We start from the raw sequence: 19,727 nt of genomic DNA on the forward strand, positions 1-19,727 counted from the left end.
TAAAACCGGGCCACCAAGATTGGTTCGACGAGAGCAACCTCGAAATACGTGCTGTCATTGGCGAGAAACAGAAGGCTCGCTTTGCATGGGAAAGCCAAACAACATCTAAGGAAGGGAGCTGCTTTTCATAAATTCAAGGCTACAGCCCAGCGTACCATCCGGAAGCTTCAGAATGACTGGTGGTTGGAGAAAACCAAAGAGATCCAAGGCTATGCCAACAGACATGAGACAAGGAACTTCTTCCAAGCCGTCCGCACCATCTATGGACAGGCACATTCCACGTCGCATCCTCTAAGCTCTGCCAATGGTGAGATACTCCTGAATGATGAAGATGCCATTCTGGCTCGGTGGTAAGAGCACTTCGAAGACCTCCTGAACCGGCTTTCCCAAGCTTCAGAAGATTTCATCTGTGAGATCCCATAGCACCCAATTAAATCATGGATGAGTCTCCCGCCCTCCCTCGAAGAAACTCAGGAAGCGATCAAATGGATGAAGCCCAATAAGGCTTCTGGCCCTGATAACATACCAGCAGAACTGATCCAACATGGTGGGGACTGTCTCCTGAAGAAGATCCATCTTCTCTTCCTTTCAATCTGCAAATCCAAGCATGTCCCCCAAGATCTAAAGGATGCGAGCATTGTGCCCATATTCAAGAAGGGTGACCGCTCTACCTGTGGAAACTGCCGTGGCATCTCCGTGTTCTCCATCACTGGGAAGATTTTTGCCAGAATCCTCCATAAGCGCCTTCTTGACCTCAGTGAATCAGTGCTCCCAGAGTCTCAGTATGGCTTTCGACCAGGTCGTGGAACCACAGAGATGATCTTCTATGCTCGACAGCTACTCGAAAAAGCCAGGGAACAACAGCAACCCATGTCGATGATCTTCTTTGACCTGTACAAGGCCTTTGACTCCGTTCCCTGTGCTGCCCTCTGGGGTGTGCTTGAAAATTTCGGCTGCCCCCAACACTATGTCCAACTAGTGCAGGGTCTACATGAAGGAATGAGGGGCTCTGTCATCCATGGTGCTTCTGTTTCACCATCATTCCCCATTGCTACCGGGGTTAAGCAGGGATGTGTGCTCGCGCCAACGCTTTTCTTATTGTAACTTGCAGCTTGGAGTGCGTATGAGATACCGGACAGATGGTGGTCTCTTCAGCCTACGTTGTGTGAAGGCCCAGTCAAAGACATCTCAGATGAATATCTCGGAACTCCAGTATGATGATGACAGCTGTGCCCTAGCCTCCTCCCTTGCTGAACTACAGGAGAGTACTGATGCCTTTGTGGAGGCATATGAGAGTGCAGGGCTGGAGGTCAATGTTGGGAAGACTAAGGTCCTTGCGCAATCCCACCCTGCACATCCTCTCCAGCCTTTTGACATATCCATCCATGGCAACTCAGTAGAGCAAGTTCGCAGATTCTGCTACCTCGGGTCTGTGCTCAACAATACCAACGACCCCAGCGAAGACATCAATAACAGGATTCGTGCTGCCCATCAAGCCTTCGGCAAACTCTACCATCGTGTCTTTTCACTCCATGGTCTTTCAGCACAAACCAAGATCGATGTTTACAGAGCAGTTGTGATTCCAACGCTACTCTATGGGTCAGAGAGCTTGACCCTCTACCGCAAAAACATCAGAACCCTGGAGAGGTTTCACCAACAGAAGTTGAGGGCAATCATGGGAATTGGCTAGGAAGAACGTATAACAACAATGATGTTTTAACAGGTGCTGACCTACCAAGCGTGGAAGCAATCATCACCAAGAACCAACTGTGCTTCCTCGGTCATGTATGCCGCAGGGAAGACTCATCCCTCCCCAAGCAAGAAATGGTTGAAAGATCAGTTCAAACAACTGCTAAAGAGGGCCAGTATCCCTGTGGACAGCTGGGAGGGCCTGGCAGCGGACTGCTCAGCCTGGCGTGGTACAATTGCCAACGATGTTCAGAGACTTTAGACCGATCGAGCACAAGCAGCACATAAGAAGCGCCAGCTAAGGCATCAATGTCTGGCACTCCCCCGTCCACCTCCAACACTTCCATTTACAGACTGCACCTAGCTCTTCTACTCACACCTTGGACTACACAGTCACCAGCAGGCACACAGATGGAGAGCTCAGCTAGGCCAGCTAGTCCAGAAGAAGAAATGAATGACTGAGGAGAATGGATCCTCGTTTTACGAGGCTGCCATGTTGTTGTTGTTGTTGTTGGCTGCATAGATGGTACCCAAATTCCCATCAAGGTACATGTAGACTGAACATTTTTCAACATGTTAAGACTGCTTCATAGACAAACAAGCATCTGTCCAGATCATGTGTGATGGTGCAGACTACATTTGTGATGTGGAGGTCTGGGTCTGTTCCTGACTGTTGGATTTATGATCAGTCTTACCTGAGCAGCATACTTTAATGTGGTCAGTAACCTAAAGATTTGCACAAAAATTCACTTGTCTTCATTGTTTAATCCAGTCTAATGAATTCACTGAACATTACAGGAGAGAGCCTACATCACCTCAGGATGATTCCTGCTATCCAGTACAGCAGAGCAGTGACAGACACCACCTGCCAGGATCATTTCAGAGTCACCGTCGCCACCGATAAAAACATACAATACATATTTCCTTTGGTCATCTTTATTTCTTACAAATACAAAGTTAGTTTTTGTATCGTTACAATAGTTAACATTCTAATTGTTAACATGATTCAACTGTGACCATTACCCACCTCTAACTTGTACTCCACTGTTTCTATGTCCAGATATGCCCTCCCAGTCTGGACGTCCTAGTAAACCATTTCTGTTTTCTGTATTTTTTTAGAAACTTCCCATCTTCTTCAGCAGATAGATGGGGATACATGAAGAGGACATTAAAACAGAGTTGCATATGAATTCCACAGAATGAGCTGCTGTTAGTCACTGAGCACCTATTTCATTGTGATAATCTGTGCAGTTGGGATCTGCTACTGTCCATCCATGCTCTATTAAAAAAGGATGAGAATTTGTTAATACTTCAGTGGAGGGTAAATGTCACACTCCAAAATGTGAAACAATGAGAAGAGAGCAATCAGTAACATATCATATTAGATCACCTTTGTTTTCTTCAATTTCTTGTTAATTTCTTTTTCTTTTTATCAATTAGTAACTCCTGTGTGTATCATGTGACTAAAACAGGCAGAAAATAAAACTTGGAATACCTTAAAGAAGTTATAAGCAGTGCAATGCCACAGTTATTGATGTAAGAACTAAATCAGTTTTGGCTATTACTGTATCAAGGAAACCATGCAAAAGAGCTAGACGTCAGCTCTTGATTTCAGTTCTTGTATAATACAGATAATATGCAATGGTATGAATACCTTTCTCAACTGTTTTTGTAACGTGCATAAGCCGATTTACTGTTTTATTTACAAAACAATAAAACGTTTAAATATAATTCCTTATTGAATAGAACTCGATATAGATGAGAGCACATTTATATGTGTGAAAAGAGTATTATGTTGGCGATTACAACTGAACAGTCAAACATCCACTTAAAGGGACAGTAAAGTCAAAATAAACCAGGTCTGTATTTGAAGTACATAAGTAAAAAAAGACATCGGGGTGAATCTATATCAATGCAGATAAAGCAGCAACAATGTAACAAGCTGACATGTTCACTATTATTTATCAGGATATCGCCTAAAATCATGTCATCATCATCAGATACTGAGGATGACTTCCCTGTGAACCCACCTGGGGGGTAATTATCCCGGATAATTACCCATCGATGTATGTGGAGGATGAGAGTTTGGACATATAGCGACTCATCCCAGGTGTCTTGATCTGAATCACATTCTGACAGAGATATCCAACTATTTGTAATGTCCCGTTTTAGTTTACTATGTGTATTGACAAGTTAATCACGCTACTGATGCTAATGCTCTAGCCCGTCAATAGGATTTTCCATATTATGTTAGCATTGAGCTAGCCGCCATTTGTTACTGTTGGACTGTGTGGAATTAATAACAACTCTAGTTTATATTAATATGTCTTGTATTTACGAATGTATAAGGATCAGGACCTGACACGCTGTTTTTGTGTGTTCATTTCAGTGTCATGGATCTTGTCAGTAAAATGACCTGTCTATCACTTTTTGATTTTCTTTACTTTTCACGAGAGCCATAATCGCGCAATAATCTGGTCATAAATACATTTATATAATACCTCCAGTAGCTCCAGACATTATTATCATAATTATCATATAATCATCACATAATTATCCACTAAACCTTGGGAATTCAGAATAAATACTATGGGTTGTCCGAAAATGATCTAACCTTCAAATCTTTTTGGAAATCCTCCGAGGTTAAGTGCTCATGGCAGATCCTCGGATCTTGGTCATTTTGACCCGGTTTATTCGTGCTCTCTATTTCCTTCCTAGCTTCACAGAAGATATTCTAAAAAAGCATAGGTCCATGTCTTTGTGTTTCTGTCCTGTGTGTTGGCATAGCCATTCACCTCGCAAGTAACCATGATATTTGTCAGGTTTATCACTTCGTTGATCGCATTGTGTTCTATGGCTGCCAAGCTAAGTATGTCGCCAATGACGTATGTCGCCCACGTGACCTCTGGATGTGGAAGCTGCTGCAGCACACATTTTAAGGTTTTCTGACCTAAGGGATGGTGCTACACATATAAAATTTATTTTTCTTTATTTTTCATAATGATGACTAACATATATGTCACTTAAAATTGAGTTCACTGTCCCTTTAATATTTACTGTACACTGTCAATAATGAGGATGAGGAGTATCCCTAATGAGATGATGCAGAAGTCTAACCTGTGTGAACAATGTTTTTATGTTCTCATTCTTAATATTCTCATTCTCAGCTGCTGACATGTGCCCTTCTCCCTCCACTGGATTGCACCTAAATAAAACAAATTAATAAACTATTATTGGAGCTGTTTACCTATTTATTTTTACCGTGAGTGCAACAATTTGGTAGAATTATGAAATGATAAAATGTATATCTGGAGTTTGACCAAATGAATTGCAAAAACAAGATTGCTGTTGGTACGAATAAGTCCCTCAATGTATGCTCACAAAAATGTTTTATTTTGACCTCTTGCTGCATCTCTCTGGACTCACCAGGGAAAAACACCCACGACAGCTGAAAACTTGAACCAATGCAACTACAGCTGGTGAACATTTTCCCTAACTGACCTTTTTCCAAGACTCGTATTTATAAAGTGTGTGGGAGAGACATGGATACCATAGTTCACCTTGTGGATGCTCTATCTATGTTAGTGTTAGCTTGAATAAAAACGTGGGTTATTTTCTGTACGGTGACACTGTTAACACAGGAATAACCCCACTGAAAGGTGAAAAAGTAAACCACTAATGCAGTGTGAAATCCTGCCTGGTAGAAAATGTCTGCAATCACACCTAACTTTTCATAGGTGGAGGTGGAGTCACCTTTACCAAGACACCTTTCAGTGGCTGCGTTGGCTATACATGTATGTGCACCCAGTGGGAGGGCTGTCGAGATCATAACATTTTTTTTATTGATAGCAGCCTGGGGACACAGGATGAGAGGATGAAAGGAAGACAAAACACCTTTTTACCTCCCCCAGTTGGGAAGCCCATCTGCTGGGGCCTGACTTCTGCAAAAATCCCAAGAAGTTCTAATTAAGACCTGATTCGCACAAGTGATCAGTGTGCCGATGACATAAGAAGTGGGCCAGAGGCACAGTGCATGCATCAATACCTACGTGTAATATCTGATTAGCTGCAGATATAATGGTTTTGTTTTACTAGGTCTGCTCAAAGGAAGATTTCAAACAGTCTGATAATCCTTGTTTAATCCCTGAGTGTTCTCATAGACCATTTCATATACACTAAAAGAAATAACTTTGGCTCCAAACTGTTTTAATAGTTCCTATGTCTGCTGCTATTTTAATACATTCTTATCTTTTTTGCTACTTTTTGTAAAACTTCATTTCCTATGATTACTAAAATATTGAGGTTCTGTGCAGCCCATTAAAAAGGCTTTAATAGTATTTTTGACAGAAACTATACCCATCCCATTGTTCCTTAGCTTATTTTGCCCCATTGGCACAAAATTTGCTAAATTTCAGGATGTAATAGCCTGTACAGCACTGAACCGCTTTGATCATTTGTGGAGGAAGAGCAGAGGCATCAGGCATGGAGCACTCTTCACCTTTATAGAGTCTTGGCACATTAAAAACCTCTAGAAAGAGATTGACGTCATTTTCTTAGAAATTACATGGTGATTGCAATTTGTTTTATTTATTTATTTATTTGTTCTCTGTCCTATGTGTCCATTTGGACCACTGGCTTAACAAACCATCCAATGATATGACAGTTTTCCCCTGGGGTGTTTTAGAGACCAAATGACTAATCATTAATCTGTTAAAAATATTACTTTTGTTCTATAAAGGGTCACTATAGCATGTAATCCTTTTTCTATTTTAGGTGAACGCTTATATTATGCCAGATGCCCTTCCTGTTGCAACCCTTTGCATTTATCTAGGCTTGTGACCAGCCAACCGTTGACACTGAATTGTGCACTCGTCTGTCTGCCGATGCTGGGAATTGAACCCAGGGCAGCATACAGTACATACAAAGCATGTGGTCTATGACTGAGCTATATCCTTGATTAAAAAAAAAAATTAAATTAAAGTTAATTTGGAAAAAAAAGAACCTTTCATTCTGTAGCAAAGCAGGAATTTCCAGGATCCATTATTTCACTCATGACTTAAATATAATGTGTTATTTTATGATCTGTGATCCTTTTAACCCATTTTGTGTAAATGCACCCTGTTTTTTCTGTAGAGTTATGCTAACAAGAAATAAAATAAATCAAATGAAGCATAATGAAAACAGACATCTAACAAACAACTGGACATGGGCAAAACCCCTATAGCATTTAGCTAGTGTGTTTGTTTTCAGGCAGGATTTAAATTATCTACCATAGTTATTGGTTTACACATGGAAAAAAAAGGTTGCATTTTTACACCAATTCTCCTCCTCAAGAATTTAGTTACCACATGACTTCATAGATGCAATGCAATTTACACAGTGAAGTTAATAGAAGAGTTAATAGAAGAGACAGTTGCGTTGTTGTTGTTGAACATTAATGTGATGGACAGAGAACAGTATTAAGCCATGAGTAAGATGATGAAGATTTGAGTCATTGTTGTTTTTAAAGCATCTAAGGTGGAGCTCTTGACTCTACACCAATTCATGCTGTCACATCTAACGTATATATAAAGCCAGTTGTCCCACAACTGCAAACTGTAAACAAGCCATTTGCTGACGCTCTGGTGCATTCAAATCCGTTTCCACTTTTTTAGAACCCTGGAGCTACAGTACATGGGAAGCACAGGGTGGAGAAATGCACTACAACCAGAGTGATGTAGCTATTGTGTTGTAGAGAAGGAGAACCGTCAAATTCTGAATTTGCTGGTGAAACAAAACAAAAGCACTTTACATGTCAGCAGTCTGACATTAAGGATGTAGACAACACCCTCTCATACAAAGCAACCATAACAGTCTGACAATTTTTTATTAACCACTCACCCTTTGTTTGATTGTCTGATTCAGAATTATGCTTTTGCACAGGCTGTTTTTCATTCAGTCTGGTCTTATTATGATATTATATTGAGAATGTGAGGATTCCAGCTTCAAGTGTAGGCACAGTAAATGTTACTAAACACTCAGTCTAATGTTTGTGCAACAGTGTAGTGTTGGATTTGGAAAGTATAGTGACAGCAGCTCATAAAAATGTCCACTTTGGTTCTGGCACTATCGTAACTCTGCTTGCAAAGCTTTACCTTCTAGATGGTAAACCCTTTTTTCAAAGCTTCCTCATACCCTAGTCAGCATTTTCTCAACAGGCTTTTTGGCCATTGGCATGTTAGAAACATAGTTACAGATTGTTGCTTATGCATGATGACCTCTAAAACATATATTCTAGTTTCTTAAAACAGAGCCTGAGTCATATGTCAATGAAATTTCAATCAGAAGGGAAATCCTAATTATCTTCCACAAACTGTGGTTGTCAAATGTTACCATCATGTTAAATTTGGAGAGCCTGTCAAGGCCTAATCCTAACAGTCAAGTCAGTGACATTTGTAATAGGGTGCAGGATATGTAGGAAGTAGATTTACTGAATATAGCACAGCTTAAACTGGCACCAAGGAGAGAGAAGTCAAGCTTGGTGAACCCTCCTCCAGCACATTTTCATTTTTGGGCAGAGATGCATAATCCAAATGTATTGCTCTGAAATATCACCACACACACATAAGCACGCACGCACACACACACACACACACACACACACACACATACACACACATACACACACAGTGTTCCTCAACCTGTTTAAATTTGACGTGCAAGAAGTCTGGTTTGCTAGGGACAAAAGTTTGTGTTGTTAATCAAAAATTTCTTCATAGTACGATAGAATATAGATTTTCACGTGTGGTGAAATCACAAAGTCTGTCGATGTAGGTTTGATTAAATTCAGGGGCATGCGATCGATATGAGATGAAATCATGTCAGTTACAGAAGACACTATCACTCCTTTCTTTACAATTTTATACTCACTAGAGTATACTATACTCACAAGAGCACATCGCTCTATTAAGGCTAGACATCCCTGTGTGGGTGTTAACTCTGTACATCCTGAAGGACAGACATGAAACATTCCTCAATCTTCCAATGCAATGCAATGCAATGAAATTTTCCAGAACAATGTACAAACTTTTGTGGAAATAGGGAAGCTTTTTAAAAGGTGACTGTGAACTAAAAGTGACAAAATACTGGGTATGAACCTTTATCTTGATTATTCAAAGATGTTTTATCATTTTACCTATTGTGTGAATCCATCATGTACTTTGTTTAATCTGAAGGAGTAATAGACCACAAAACAAAAACAACAACAACAAAACAGTAAAGCAAAACAAGCAATTATCTATACCTATTACCTCCTTGGTGGACATAATTACTAATATGTGTGTAAAAGGTATCACTTTAAGGGGCGGTAGTTGCTCAGCGGTAGGGCGTGCGGTAGAGCGGGTCGTCCAATGTTCTCAAGATCAGCGGTTCGATTCCTGCTCCCGCCCAGCCACCTCGGACCGTGAGCTGACACCTCCCACTGTTGGCTCACCTCCTGACCACTGCTGAGGCACCATTGAGCAAGGCACCATCCCCTTTACAGGTTGCTCATTAGGGCGCACCACACAGGTGCTGCCCGCCACTCTACCTCCCCCACACTGCCTCTCTAGGGCCTCCTCAGTGTGTGGGTTATGGGCTTGTACACACTATATATATGCTTGACTAAATAACTAACAGTATAAAAGAGTATACAATTCACTAATTTCCCTTCGGGGATTAATATAGTATATATGCTGTAATATACTGTAATATATATATATATATATATATATATATATATATATATATATATATATATATATATATATATATATATATAAAGCATTAAAAATACTTTGACAATGGAAATTATTTCATTCATTCATTCATTTCATGTACTGCCACTGTATCCGCCCTAGCGGGTCACGGGGAGCTGGAGCCTCTCTACTTTTCCTAATAAATAACAATACATATAATATCAACTTTATATGAGTTAATATGATTATGTATAAAACGAATATATTACTAGGGCAGCTCTGTTGCCTTGTACCAAGAAGGCCCCACGTTCAAAGGCGCCTGAATACCAGGGACTGTGTGGAGTTGTTGCGTGGGTTCCCTCTGAGTACTCCAGCTACCACTCACCAGTAGAGGTGAATTGGTGAGTTTAAACTGGCAACTGTCCCAGGATGTACAAAAAAACCAAAGTCAGCTTGTAAATGGTCCACAGTCATGATAAAAATAGCCCCACCCCTTCAGAATGTGGACACAGATGGAAAGCTCATGCTTCTCTAAATGTTACTACTGTACTTCATTTCAGTCAAGTTTACATTAAATTAACTCCAATTTAAATTCACCCACAAAAGACTTAACAAAAAAAACTTGTCTCAAAATTAACTTTGAACTGCTATCTTTGTGAGTAGATCTATCTATCTATCTATCTATCTATCTATCTATCTATCTATCTATCTATCTATCTATCTATCTATCTATCTATCTATCTATCTATCTATCTGTCTATCTAGCCATTATGTCACCTTCAAACCTGAGTCCTCCAGACCAACAGACATGCTAATTTAAGGCCGACCCCGCGTGCTCACTGGAAAAATTTCTTTTTCCAGTGAAAATATGTCTGCATGTATGCCCCACAGTAACTGCATGTATGATACTCACATATTGCAATGGTGAAATTGTCAAGCAAGGACACCAGAAGCTAGGAATGAGGAGACATGACAATCTCCTCTAAAGGGATTTCCTGCCATATTGTTGAGGCTTAACTACATTCTGAAGTTAGTAATGACGGTACAATAGACCATGTGCTCATAAAATAGGACACCAGACACACATTCCCACCAGAAACCAATCTGGCACATTGATGCTGTGAATGCTGCATTTTATCTACCATCTGTGCAGTGCACTTCCAAATGATATTTTCATTATGTGGGATGTCAAAGAATTCTAGATTGTCGTTCTTGAATAATACATCTGTGTGTGATTTAGAAATGTTTTTTCCACTCTATTGTATGTGCAGAATGTGGTGTTGCTGTTGGAATTACAATTGTGTGCACTTCATGCATGTTATAACTGCTTGGACACTGCCAGTGATGATACGTTACCCTGTCAAATGTGATTAATGCTGTGATGTGCTGGGATGTATCTTTAACTATTTAATTATGTGTTTATGACAGAAACAATTCAAACAAGGCAGTCATAAACTGCAACATCCGTCGACTTACCTTGACCTACTTCCAGGGTAGGTCAGTACCTAACAAGTGCATAGCTTTGACCTTTCAGGGTAGGTCAAAGCTGTGCACCAGCTTTGACCATACATCAAAGCTAGTGTATAGGTTAGGGAGGCTGTTAGAAAGGCTGTGTATAGGGAGGCTGTTAGAACTCCTGCAGTGCTCTGTAGTCACCCTCACGGCGCCCCGTATGCCACCACAAACACACAGGGATTTGGTGCAATATGGTGCTTCTTCAAGTGCAATAGACTGAGCACCTACACACTTAAGCTGATACATTGTAAATAAATTGCTGTTCAGACGCTTTACACTTTATATATCTTACATTTTTAACTTTAATTCTTGTTCTTCTTATCTTATTTATCTTACATTTTTAATTTTTTTCTTGTTTTTCTTAACTTATCTTATTTATCTTATTTATCGACCAGGCTGACTGGGACCTTCAGAGAGGTATTTCGTACTGTCCCATGTGAAAACGTGTGTCAGCATGACAAACAAAGACTCTGACTCTGATTCTGATAGGTACTGTAGATCAAAGCACTAGCTTTGACCAATTGTCTTACTCATACTGGCCTTCTCCCTCGTCTGTCTATCATGTTCCTGAGTTCCTGAGTGTAAAAAAGTTAAAATTTGACTTTGACTTAGTTTGACTTAGTTTTCCCTTAGTTTTCATCATCTCATTTTCATCCCCTTTGCTGACCGAGTAATGTGCTTTTTGTTTCATCTTTCTATCTCCAACGGTTGCGAAGATATTTGGCGGACATACGAAAAAACAAACAAAAGGACAAACACAAACACTGACAATTACAATACATCACCACTTTTAAGCAGGGTGTAATAAACTCATGACTAAAATTGCTGACCTTAACATAAATGGCTAATGTGTAACTTACAGCTTACAGCGGACACTAGTCGATATGCTTGGCTCAAAACAAAGATTGATCTTTAATTCAATATCAACTAACTGACATATAGTGTGAGATGGAGAATGACTGGGACCTGCTATTGTTAAAATAGTATAAATGACATAATGTTTTATTGCATATGCATTCACTAAAATGTGCATCAGCTAATAACACTGTAGAAAAACTGTTCACTCACTTAATTTAATGAAAGTCAGACCATTAGGTTTATTATCAGTTATATTCTATGTCATCTTGAACCCTTTGAGATATTGTCATTAATTATGCACATTGACATAGGTGATCAGAGCAGGCTTTATAAAAGTGATAACATAAAGGTAATTGTCATTTCCACCCTTAACGAAACGGTATGTTAATGAGGCTCTACTGATCATATTCAATGCAGCTGTAACAATCTTAACCCACGTTCTTTATCTGTTTGTGGTAGTCCACTAAGGATGAAGACTAATAAACCACTCACAGCACTGTCTGATATTGGAGATTTTCAATTGCATAGAGTGTTTTGTTCAATTGAGATGGTCCATTTGAAATGTTTTTAGTGATGTGCAGTGTGGTTTCAGCTCTTTCACTGTCAATGCCCTCATGAACAGCAGTCTTGTTTTATTATTGGTTTTCTTTCTGGTTAAATACGTATCTGGTATAAATTTAGCTGCCCCACTCTGTTACTGCCAGTGGTCATACTTGACCCCAACAAGGTTAGAAGCACAGAGCTTGGTCAACATGATCATCAAGTTTATTCAGCCCATGGTTCTGCTTTCCAGTCTCACATTCTTCATTATCTAATATGGCTTGAATTTGACTTGGATATTGGAAAACTGAGTTGCCTTAGGTGTGTTGATTGCGAACATTTCAAGAGCTATAACTGAGGTAAGAACCTAATCACTCTAAAAATAAACTATTACCCAACTTCTTCTTTTCCTTTCGGCTTTTACCTTCAGGGGTTGCCACAACGAATCAGTTGCCTCCATCTAACCATGTCTTCTACATCCTCTTCTCCCACATCAACTCCCTTCATATCCTCTTTCACTACATCCATAAACCTCCTCTATGGTCTTCCTCTAGGCCTCCTGCCTGGCAGTTCAAAACTCAGCATCCTTCTACTTCGGTAGACTATTACCCAACTATTATTACATATTTACATAGTGTCAGTAGTTTGCCGAACTTGTCATTGCTCGTCTGTAATCACATCGGCCACAATTTACAGCTCAATCAAAATGTCATTCAGGTTATTTTTCAGTTAATGGATTGCTTGGCTGTCTGGCAGGTGGGGTGAATGACAAATATGTTGCAAAATCACTTTTTAAACTAGTCAGTAACAAAAAGAAAAGTATTCTATAAGCAGAGGTCCTTGAAAATTTTGATCTATACAATGGCAAGTGGAAATTACCTAAATGTCACTAGCTAGTCACTTTTCTGTTGCTAGATGTAGACTGTTTACATAAAACCTGGTTGCTACTGGACAGAATATTTTTTTGTTTTCTCTAATCGTCAGAGAACCTTTTCCCACTTTATCCATCCATCAACATCTCTGCCATGCCTCCACAATGAGTCCTCTGTGTGAGTGCAAACTGACCAAGGACAGCAGAGATGAAAGATAGGCCATAATGAGGTTTCTTCCTTTGGAATCAATGTGTATCTTTGTCCCAGGGGCCACTGAAGGTTGTCTGTAAAATAACTTGACTACCGGGTCCCAGTCCATCCATTACCTTGCTGTCATGCTGATGAACTGAGGTAATGCCTACAGCAATTGGTAGTGCTACAAAGGACAGTTTGGGTCCCTTTGGTAAAGGATGAATTAAAGCAATATTATTTTAATTGGATATTTCTGCAGTGTAGTTGTCATGCAGTGCCTTCTGTAGACCTTATGTGTTAACTCATCATTGTGCTGCATAATCAAATTGCCCTCTGAGAATCCGATAAAGTCATAAAAGTCTCCCTCAGACACACAAATTATTCAGAATATGATGATTGTCTAAACCAAACCTGACCCTGTGTGTGTGTGTGTGTGTGTGTGTGTGTGTGTGTGTGTGTGTGTGTGTGTGTGTGTGTGTGTGTGTGTGTGTGTGTGTGTGTGTGTGTGTGTGTGTGTGTCTGTGTCTGTGTCTGTGTCAGTGTAATCCATGGATTGAATTCTGTAACATCAAAGATGAGTCCTCACTGCTTCTAACATCTGAGAACAAGGAGTGCGACAAGTCTTGAAAGTTATACAACATTAACTCTTTTGTCTGACCTTCACACTGTAATTCAAGAGGTGCTGTGAGAAGATAATTATTATTGAAGCTTAATTGAATAGAAGTCTAAGAACAGAACTGTGGCCGCAGTGCAAAAGTAAGGTAGATACAGATGTAAATCTTCAGTGATGGACACTGGATTGACAAAATAAACTATGTAAACATTTTTCTCATTTACTTTCTCCTTTCTCTGCAGTCCGTTTGCTTTGAGGCCAGGCAGCTGTGTGGGGCATCGGGTCTGGATCCTGCTGGCCATGACCCACCTCACCCTGGACTTCTCTATGTGCAGCCCCCTCAGTCAGGGTCTGGGCATCAAAATCACAGCTAAATCATTGCCTCGCTCACGACCTCGCTGGCAATCACTCTGGGACATGCCCACCAAACTTCACTGGAGGCCAGTAAGTCCATTTGCCCGCCGGCTTTTAAACCCTATTCCTCCAACCCAAGACAACAAGGTAGGTATAGGGCCAAACTTCAAGGGTAAAAAACATCGCAGGCCAATGCATAAAGGACAAGTACTGTGTCAAGAATGCCAGTTAAGATACTCTAAAGTGGAGACAGATGATCCTTTGGATGTAATACCAGAAGCTCCAGTAGCTTTATCCAGAAGGAGCAGACGAGATGCAGGGTGGTTGTTGCTTAGAGCCAGGCGGCAGCTCAAATGGGACACTTATGACCAGTCTCAGGAGGGTCGGACTACAACAGTGTCCGGATTTATCGACTGGGGACCCACAGGGACAGATAGTATAGATGAAGATGGCAAATTGGAGCCCAACATGACACTGTCCACCAGACTCTCAACTCCCACAGTGGCCACAACCACTAGCACTACAACCAGGCTCTCCCAAAGGACGTTCACTGTGGTGACCACACCACAACCCAAGAGGCTCAGCACCACCAAGTCCACTATCAGCTTCGGGGAAACTGTCAAACCACCAAAGCCATATGGGGACACACCGGGTAAGTCTCATAGATCATAATCTCATCAATTCATGGTTAATTTGACTGATTAATAAATTAATTCTTTAGATTTTCTATTCCAGCCACATTTTGCCCGCTTACCCCATGTCTTCTCTATTAAACAGATAAAATACTGGAAAAATGTTCCCTCAAAGCGACCACTTTCCAATGTTATATATTAGATTGGCTTTGTAGTCAACACAATGAGTGCTCAGACCGTTAAATAAAGCTGCATGACCCGGTGTTCTTAAAGTTGTGTCATATTCATACGGTATGCAAGTAATTTTAAGCTCAGCACAGTTCCTGTGAGTTCAGCTTTTTGTGTCATAACAAATCTAAGGTTAAATAATCCTTTTGTATCTAAATATTGTAATTCCTTTCCACTTTCTAACAGTTAAGTATAATCAATAATCCAGAGCAAAGAATGGCTTTTTATTAATGGGGAATATGCACCAGCTTCACAATGAGTGACCTTGAACATACTGCGGCTCTCAATCCTCAAATACTGTATGTAATAATTATGATTTTCCTGTAGACACACAAAGTCTGTAACCTGGCATATGAGATATGCCATTTCAACAAGCCCACAAGAAACATAGCATTCCAAATGGCCCAGGCAACATAAATCGAGTTTAACAATTTATGAACAAACACTATACCATTTGAAACTTATTCATGTGGTGCATTAAAAATAAATGTGTCACAGAAAGTAATTTACAATAATCTGAAGTCCTTTACCACCCATGAATAATTTCAATGAAAATGTTTATACACAGGAATGTGCTCAATTATTTTAATTTTTTAATTTTTTAATCTCTACTGTGAAGTCAGTTCACAAAAATGTGAACTTCAAACATTTTACTCAGAGTTATGTATTTCATGAATAGCTTTTGATGGTTGTGGAGCAATATTGAGATGACCTCATCAAACACTAAGCTTTTGGAGGGACATTTTATCCCTGCATTTAAAATATTTTTTTTCCTGCTATTTAACCAGGAAGACTAATTTTTGGTGCCAGTTGCCTTGTTTTGGAGATATTAGCTGGAGACCTGTCTCTTTTTCTAAATATAATGAAATAAGATGGTGATCCACATTTTTTAAGTGGATCACAAATTAAAGAAGACATACATACATTATTTGTGATTGTTGGAACCTTACAGACAAAATGTCAGATTTTATATCAGGGAGGAGGTTGGCTGATTTCTTCAAGAGGGGTAAGTCATAAAAAGACAGTGAGAAATAAATAGAGCTGTTTAGTTTTAACTTTTTGCATCTTCATGATTTAAGATACTTACAGTGCCTTGCGAAAGTATTTTTTTTACAAATAAAAAACTGAAACGTAGGATGTGCAAAAATATTGGCCCCCTGTTCTCTCAGCAATGACAAAGAGAGTGACCTGTGTGTAATTTGTTCTCACATTTGCACATCCTACTTATCAGTTCTGTATTTGTAAACACAATACAAAATGTTGAATAAATTTGATTCCACTTCACGATTGTGTCTCACATGTCTTGAAAAATATTTTCAGTTTGTTTTCTTTAAGTTTGAAGCCTGAAATGTTGTAAAATGTCAAAATGTTCTTTGGGGGCCAATACTTTTGCAGGGCACTGGAAGTTAGTGAAATTGTAGTGGGTGTGACATTAAAAGGTAACTTTACTGTATATTTGCCTTGCATTCTTGTGATCTCTTGATATCCTTTCTGATTGGGATGTGAGTTTAAGACCACCTGTGATCCAAAATGATGGCTTGATATTGTATCCTGGAGAAAATCAGTCATCGCCCTTAGCTGAAAGCTGATGAAAGGAAATTGTCTGACTTTTGCAGCTCATTACTTTATCAATAAGCAGACTGTGTCTCATCAGAGCAGATGAATATAGTCTTTTTTCAAATCAAAGCCCAGCTGTTTAACTACAGTAGAAAACATTTCTTTTGACTTCACAACACATTAACCTCTGCCTACCTCATACTGGCCTGTGATAAAGTTACTACTGTGTTGCTATTTCAATTAACATATTAACAAAAAGGGCACACTTCACTTAGCATTTGTCATATAATTTTGTCTCTCATCTTTGCATTTGATAATTTTATGAATTGAAATCCTTTCTTTGTTAGGTGATAATTGTAAATATTGATAAGAAAAATGTGATTGTCGTAACCACAGTGAGAATAAAATCAAAGCTCACTGAATTCTAAACTGAACATGTTAACTTAAGTAAATTCTCATAACTCAAAGGAGAATTTATGGGTAATTTATTTAAATGGTGAGATAAATCATATACATTATTAAAAAAAACTAGATTGCATAAGATAGAGTTCATTTTATTGTCACCAAGCATTTAGATCTGAATGTTTTGAATTTAAGAAAAGAGTACAACTTATTTCTTATACTGGTTAGAGAGTTATTTAGACATGCTGGCGCTTATGTCTACTGTACTTTCAAACAGAGTTTGAATGAATCTAATATATTACCATGCCTTTCACTATTTGATCTCAGTGGTAAAGAGATGAAGTCATCCAGTTCTGCAGTAAATTCATAATACAGTATAAGATAGCTGCCTCTGTCATCAGTCAGTAAGGCTGCTACATTGCAACTTGACATGTCAATGATTAAAAAAAGCACTTCCTCGACTCTGCTGACAGAAGTTTTCTGTTTCATATAAACTGATTTACACAGAGGCATGTCAACTTTCAGTTAAGTCTAAATTTGAAAGCATCTTTTTAGCTGATGCACATACACACAATGTCACAGTAAATTAGATGTATTACACTGAAAAATGAAAAAAAAAAAAAAAACGGGAACAAAGATTATGTATATATTATATATGTTGCTTTCTTTTAACCCTGAGCTGGAGTATTTTGAGAACCATGTACATGTGGCACCTTGCTGTTTGGTCATTACTGTTCATTTCCTTATTTTCACAGTCTTTCACTGTCATGGTAACTGTCAAAAAATGTTCAAAAGCACATGCAAATGAAACAATCCAAGTAGGTATAAGAACCCCAGGTAATCTGTGCTCAGGAACAGGAACAGAACATCATTAAGAGTAAACACTTGAGTGAAACCCAGCCACCTCATCATCGAAGTTCTTTCAATATAAAAATGTCAGATGGCTCATGGCATATCTTGAATCTTTTAGACACGTTTTTTTCCATTTTGTATTTTGTTTCTAATATTCTTTATTTTTTGCTGTATTGTCTATCTTTTTTCTAGAAATTGCTAAATGATTAACTTTACATTATAGAACACTGCATCAAATTTTAACCAGGAAAAATAAGTTAATGAAAGTGAAAATTGCCTTTTTAATTAGCTATTTTTCATCAATATTCTATTGTAAAATCTTTACAGCAGGACTAGATGCTTAGTCTCTGCTGGGAGATTGTGTGGTGGAATGATAACTACCACAGTGAGCCACAGCAAGATAAATCATCCTATGCAGACATTGGTGGTGGGAGTGGCTGATAACTCTGCTGAGACTGTTTAAGGAGATGGAAGGATGATGCTAGTGAAGCTTGAGCAGTGATGTGGAGGCGGATATTTTTGCTTATTTTCAGTTTTCACCTGTCCTGCTCACAATAGTGGAGATGCAGCTGTCCCCATGATTGTTGTCCATTTTTATTCCAACTACATAAACTGGAGATGAACTGTTTTTGTTGCATCTAAATTAGAGCATCTGTTTTAGAGAGAAAGAAAAAAAAATACTTCTCATATTTTACGCAAATGCTTCTTTCATTTGAAATGAAAGGTATGCACCATTGCCAGTTAGGCCTCAGTAACAGTGAGACATTTACACATGAACATTTATCCTGCAGTAAGCAGGTTGCAAGGAATAAGTCACTGTGAATCATGAATACTGTAGGCAACAAGCACAAATGAAAGCTGCTGCTTCACTTTGTCTCAGCCACGTAAGGCATGTGTGTACCAGATTCATACTCATATCTCACTGTTTATGTGGGTGTGTGTGCGTCGCTATCAAACATGGATGGAAGAGCTTATTTGTTGAAAGAGATAGAGAAAAAGAGGCATTTCTCATATTTTACACTGTGAACTTCCAGCAGAATTCTCCAGTTTCTAGTTTTACTCTGGTTGAATGCAATCATTAATACATCAAGGGGAGATGTAAAAGACAATAGACAGAAAAGGGAGCTTCAGAGAACTCAGAAAAAAAGTTTTCAAAGTTTCCCAAGGCCCTCAATTAAGTGTCTCCTCACATAAAGTCAAACGTTCCCACTGCACAGTGAACATTATACACACACATACCAAAGGATACAATTATATGTACTGAGCCATCTCAGCATGAACATTCACTCTTCCATTCATTTTATTGCTATTTATGTGATGCTATTTATACTTTTGTTTTATTGTCTGACCACAGTAGTTAGGACAATAGATGATTCATTTGTAATTTCAATCTAAAAATGTACACTTTTCCTCATTAAAACAGGCCTTGTAGACTAGTATCCACGTGAGTTTGAGTTGACTTGTTATGATAATGAGGGTTTATTAGATCAATTCTGCTGTACATTGCCTTGTGAAAACCAACATTTTTATCAGTGCCTGCACACAAGAAACCTGAAGTAAACGATGAATTAACGCGATCAGGGTTGATTCAGTTACTCTTATATACAGAAGATTTGTAAGTTTTCTTGTGTGACATTTAACTGGCCAGTTGGGTTTGGTTGGAGACCAGCTATGTTAGTGACACAGGGAAAGTACATGACAGCTTGCC

At 39.0% G+C, this 19,727-nt stretch overlaps 1 protein-coding gene across 1 annotated transcript in view; it reads left to right on the plus strand.

The window, feature by feature from the left end:
* Window positions 1-441: 441 nt before the first annotated feature.
* The window catches only part of ajap1 (adherens junctions associated protein 1), a 31,633-nt gene continuing 12,347 nt past the window's right edge, over window positions 442-19,727 (plus strand). Inside the window, exons 1-3 of the mRNA XM_068323865.1 lie at window positions 442-1,011; window positions 1,112-1,599; window positions 14,237-15,000. Of these exons, the coding sequence (XP_068179966.1) occupies window positions 442-1,011; window positions 1,112-1,599; window positions 14,237-15,000 (1,822 nt within the window). The remainder of the gene's footprint in view (window positions 1,012-1,111; window positions 1,600-14,236; window positions 15,001-19,727) is intronic.

This window comes from Antennarius striatus, chromosome 2 (assembly GCF_040054535.1).
Source record: "Antennarius striatus isolate MH-2024 chromosome 2, ASM4005453v1, whole genome shotgun sequence".
Lineage (NCBI taxonomy): Eukaryota > Metazoa > Chordata > Actinopteri > Lophiiformes > Antennariidae > Antennarius > Antennarius striatus.